The 5,909-nt window shown below is 37.3% G+C and overlaps 1 protein-coding gene across 1 annotated transcript; it reads left to right on the top strand.

The window, feature by feature from the left end:
• Nucleotides 1–2,070: 2,070 nt before the first annotated feature.
• Nucleotides 2,071–3,596, top strand: LOC141598538 (protein MIZU-KUSSEI 1). The gene has a single exon (XM_074418206.1). The coding sequence runs from the start codon at nucleotides 2,248–2,250 to the stop codon at nucleotides 3,052–3,054; it is 807 nt and encodes a 268-aa protein (XP_074274307.1). The 5' UTR covers nucleotides 2,071–2,247; the 3' UTR covers nucleotides 3,055–3,596.
• The last annotated feature ends 2,313 nt before the right edge of the window (nucleotides 3,597–5,909 follow it).

The following is a 5,909-nucleotide window of genomic DNA, read 5'->3' as shown; positions in this document are numbered from 1 at the left end:
AAGGGCCACTTCTTTATTGTCAATTAGTTTTAGAGTAGAACTTATGAAGTGGCCTCTCTCTTTTTCTCTTTTCCATTTGGGTGTGACCGAAACCCGTTTGCATGATTTAACGACCGTTTGCATGGTTACTCTGCGTGCAACTTATGAACAATATGGTATTCGTAAGTCGCATCAACACAAATTAATTAAGTTTTTTTTTTTTCTAATTAGATAATACATTTCATTAATTGTATATTCTCTTGTACGGTAATCCTTGCATGTATTTTTCTCGCAAAATTTCACTTTAGACGGACATTATTCATTTAAAGTTGTAAACGGGTCAAATATGTGACCATTTACATAATAAGACAAACAACAAATAGGATGGTAGGGTTACTTTTCCTGCAAAAAATGAGATTATTTGACCCGTTTATATTTTTTAACGGATATACCCATCTACAATGAGACTAATTGATGTTCTCTTGTGATGTTTCTAATCTAAACTTGGGAGTATGGGGGTATCAATTCTGATATTTTATAATCTCGAGTTGTTTATCTCTCTATTCCAAATACATCTTTGGTGTTTACGTTGAAACGTAGTAACAGCAAATGATATAGACGCGACAACTCTTTCTAGCAAGACTGTACAAATACCCTCATCAAATTATGTAAACGCGGTTGATCATTTGTCTTCACGCCAAGGGTGGCCTGTTGAAGTCAACCATACATGCAACGATGTACTCTATACATACAGTATGTTACAAAGTACTATATTTCCAAAAAAAAATGTACAATAATTCACAAAACAAAACAAAATGTACAATACTTCTATCTCAAGGGAAACAGGCTATATTGAAGGAGCTTTTCCATTTAGGCAGTGGGGGTACCATTTAATATGTTATTACTTTATTCATTATGTATTTCATTAAATATATTAGTTATATAAAATGTTACTTAATTATTGTAGTTTCGATTCACTATCTCGGAGAAACAAGATGGTAATATCTCTCAATTATTTTGACCAGATAAGAAGGGGTGTTACATAATCTTCTAAGGTCCTTGCCTTACATAGTCATTGTTGCCTCAAAGTCAAATGTAACAGAAAACCATCCATGCTTAAAGTATTGAAATATAGGAATGGCAATGTTTCCCTAAGACCATCCCCAAGCAGTGGTCGCGCTAATTAGGTCGCGACTCGATTTTACTCTTAATCTTACCTAATTAACCTTGACCCATTTTTACCTCCCAAGCAGAAGGTCGCGACCTAGGTCATCAACCCAATCATTTTTCACCTTCCAACCCTTTTTGTTTTATTTAGACCAATGATAATTTAACACCTATTGGGTCACCAATTGACCTAATAAGGTCAAGAGCAACCAAAGAAGTCACAAATTGACCTTATAAGGTCAAGAGCAACTAAAAGGTCACCCTAATCTCATGCTTAATTGTTGGTTAAGGCGACCCAACAAGGTCGCGACCTCCCTCGTGACCTTGCTTGGGGATGGTCTAAGGTTTATTAACTTAGCACCAAGAAAATTTTCCATTAAAGTATGATCCCGCAACTTAAGGGGTCGTTTGGTTCGCTGCTTAGGAATGGAATGGATTGGAATGAGAAACCATAGAAGTATGGGGTTCCAACTTCATCCCTTTCTAAACTTGTTTGGTTCATTGAAAAAATAAACATGAAGGTATGGAGTTTGAATCCATAGGAAGGAGGTGGGTATGGGATTACAAGGGGTTGGAATGGAGTTAGAATCCATTGGGTATCTAACTCCATTCCAAAATGTTCCAACCAAACATTGGAATGGATCCAATCCATTCCAATCCATTCCAATGATGCCAACCAAACACCCCCTAAGTTCAATAGAAAATCAATTACAGAGATATTATTCTAAGAAGAATTAGCACTTTTTTTTTTACAGAAAAACAAATTCATCCCAACTTGTCTTCTCACTTTTATTTTGTGAGAGAGTCACTATCCGTTTATAGTTTGTCTATAATGAGACTGAATAAACTAATAGGCAAGCTTGGTGCTTGGATGACGCAAGGAGCATGTAATATTATAAATATTAGAAAGCCATAATGATGGTGATGATTGGACCACCACATAATAATAGTAACCACCACTCTCCTCTCATAACTCATCATTTCCTCCATCAAATAATATCACTCCTCTTCAATTCTCCAAAACACATATATTCTCTCTTATTACTTGCTTCTAATTAGTTGATCTGTTCTCACAAATACAGTACAAAACAAGAAACGAGAATGAAGCAACATCAATTATTATCCCTTAATAGAAACAGTAGCACCAACAGCAATTCTAACATCATCCCTTCTAATTTCACCACTTCCTCTTCATTTCCTCCTCCTCCTCCTGATAGTCCACGTCATCACAACAGCAGCAGCAGCAATACACTCGCGCTTTCCAACGTGAAGAAAACGCGCCTCTCCTTATCCTCCTTTGTCCGCTCCCTCCTCCACGTCTTCTCCTTCTCCACCTCATCGTGGGGGTCCGCCATTCCCTCGTGTCGCTGGTTGACTATTCCAAGTAGGGCCCTCTCCATCTCCTCCCCCGCCCCCCTCGGCCGGAAGGTGACTGGCACGCTCTTCGGACACAGAAAGGGACACGTCACCTTCGCGGTCCAGGACCACCCTAAGGGGGGACCCGTCTTCCTCATCGAACTGGCATTGTCCACGTCAGCCCTTGTCAAAGAGATGTCCTCGGGACTTGTGCGTATCGCACTTGAATGTGAGCGTGCACCTCACGCCCCTAAGCTGTTTTCGGAGCCCGTGTGGAGCATGTATTGCAATGGGAAGAAGTGCGGGTACGCCACGTCTCGGCCTTGTACGGAGTTTGATTGCTACGTGCTAAGAACGATTCAGAGTGTATCAGTCGGGGCTGGGGTTATTCCGTTGGTGGAGAATACCGGGTCGGGTTCGGAAGGGGAGTTGTTGTATATGAGAGCCAAGTTCGAGAGAGTAGTAGGAAACAGGGACTCGGAGGCATTTTACATGTTGAATCCGGATGGTAATGGTGGTCCTGAGCTAAGTATATTTCTTCTTAGGTTATAGGGGGCCGGGGCGGTATTATTATGATCACTAATCATTATTCTCAACTACTTATAAACTTAGAATAATCCCAAATTTCACTTTAGACGGACAATATCCGTCTAAAGTTATAAATAGATAGTGTCCCTCTCACAAAATGAGGGTGGATAATGCAGGTGGGTGGGAAAATGGATACCCCACTTACATTTTGTAAGAGAATCACTATCCGTCTACAGTAGCTTTAGATGGATTGTAGAATAATAATGCAAAATCACAAGGACATGAGATTAATTAAAGAAAGGGTTCTAAGTAGTCTAATGATTACTGATTAGTCATAATACGCAACAAAAAAGTGATTGCTTAAACTACTACGTACTTAAATACATCACATTAATTAGTTAGTGGGCGGTCATTTGACCTTATCATTTGTTGTACTAGCTAGTTTGATACTCCTATATAGGTTTCACGGTTTTCTTTTGTTTTACTTAATATTTCATACTTGTAAGAAAGAATGACCATCCATTGCTTTGTTAATAAGTTTCTTGTTGTATTTATGATATTGTGTACCACATATTAATATACATATGAATTGAATTAAAATGGTTCAGTGTAGTTTATTTGTAATATAAATGAAGGCGGTGGTCAGAATAGTAGTATAATGTGTGAATGTGACAACTTTAGCCGTCAGAGTGCTTCTTCTCTTCATAATTCATGTTGTTCGGAATTGGGACTGCATGCGCATGCGTACCACTCCCACCTCAACTCCTCTTTCTTCAAATCATTTCCCTCCTTTTCTTCTTCCTTCTTTTTTCATACCCAACTTCGCTCCTTGTTTTCATATCACTTTTAATTATTCTCTTTTCACACTATGTACGTCACATGCGTTTAAACAAACTGGCCCGAATTAGTTCATGTCTATTAAACGAACTGACCTTGGTTAGTTCGTGTTCTTCACATGAATGGACCCGACCCAATTCTTATAAACCATATTTGGATAAAATTAACCCAAAATTAGTGAAATTGTAGGGTCTGAGTAGTTGCAGACTCGTACAAATTGTTAAACACGCTTTTCATTTACTCAAACGTGTGCACGAAAAAATAAAAATTTTAACTCGATCGGTACATATTTAAAGTGAAAATTTTGACCCAGTTCATTTAGTACAAATCTTTAATCAGTGTTATCAGACAAGATGAAAATTTTAAATTGTGCACAATTAAATCGATATAGTGACATTGAAGAGTCACGGGCGAGAACACCTAAGAGGGAGAAGGGGTGAATTAGGTGTCTATTTAAAATTTAAGCTTAATGAAAGCTTTTTTAAAAACTCTTAAACACTTTAAACAATGCTTAGATGAAAGGAGAAATCGATACTTAAAACTAGAGAGTTAAAAGTAATCAACAACGATTCAGCAAGCAGAAGTTACAGTGTACTCAACTGTTGATTCAGAAGATAAAAACGTGAGTATAGAGTGGCAGCGAAAATAAAACGAAATAGACACAACTAACGACGTTTTTAAAACTGGTTTGGTCACTACTCCGCGACCTACGTCCAGCGTTATTTTATTAAACGTCTTAGAAGTAAACTCATACAAACTAAGACCACCCCCAATAATAAAACAACTCCCCAACCTACTCCGGTTGCTAATGCTTAAAAGTTACTCCGCTTCCAAGACTTTTTCTTTGGGCTACTCCGCCGAAAGACTCCGTGCTTAAAGCTACTCCGCAATAAGGCTTTTGCTTTGGGCTACTCCGCCGAAAGACTCCGTGCTTGAGGATAACTCTATCCTAAGACTTGGGTTTGGTTCTACCCGGTTGTTACAAGACTCCACTTATCTCAATGTTGTTCACTCAATTGAACGGAGGAGATAAAGTTTAAGTACAAAACACGGGATCCTTGAACATGACTAAACGACTAGGCGCAATACAACAACATAATAAAAGACTCAAAAGATAAATAAACAAACTTGCAAAATGATTCAAAGATTTGAAATGATAAAACGGTTTTGCAAAGTTAATTTACTCGATTGAAAGTTTAAGTTTTTTTCAATTTTAAACTCGTTGTTGCACACTTGTAAAAATGAATTAAGCAAGCTATTTATAATGTCCAAGTAGTATACTTTACACATTAAAATATCTTACACTCATAAGTACAAGTGATTAAAATAATGTACGTAGTTTGCTTGGGCAACATGCACAAATCAACCGAATTCTTCTCCAAGCAACCGAGTATTCTTCCTCAAGAAATCGGTGCCTAAGAATGCAAGAAATCAGATTGTGCACACACACAAATATGAGTTGGGTTTTTCAACGAGAAACAAGCATAAATGGTTGTGTTTATGGGAACCACAAACATTTCCATAAATGTAAAAAGCAAATAACCCATTTATAGAAAGTGTCTTATTGTGCAAGCAAACTCCTTAACAAGATATTGAAAGCTTTATTTTCTTCAAAAGACTTCAAAACATTTCTAGAAATCATTTGTGATACTTGAAAGCATTTTAACAAAGATTCAAATAATTTCGAAATATTTCTTTCAAAGACGAGTCTTAAGTAACAGTTGACTGAACTGTTGTTTTTGCACCTAAACGTAAAATCGAGTTAAGGATCTCCTTACAACACATGACTTTAACACTAATGACGATCTTCATCTTTGATCTTCATGATGACTATCTTGATAACCTTGAATTGATAATTGGAGTTTCATGCTACATGGTTAAAACTTAAGAGGCACACGATTAAATAACAATGAGATTAATTTGTCTTAAGGCATCATTAACATTAACTTAAACAAATTGGATTTCTTCAGACATATGCTAAACATGTCGTCTGATCATTATCGAGAGGCTTCTAGAGATGCGAAACCAAGGTGTCTACACTC

The sequence above is a fragment of the Silene latifolia genome, chromosome 9, assembly GCF_048544455.1.
Source record: "Silene latifolia isolate original U9 population chromosome 9, ASM4854445v1, whole genome shotgun sequence".
Classification (NCBI taxonomy): domain Eukaryota; kingdom Viridiplantae; phylum Streptophyta; class Magnoliopsida; order Caryophyllales; family Caryophyllaceae; genus Silene; species Silene latifolia.
This window is presented reverse-complemented; position numbering and strand designations above follow the sequence as displayed.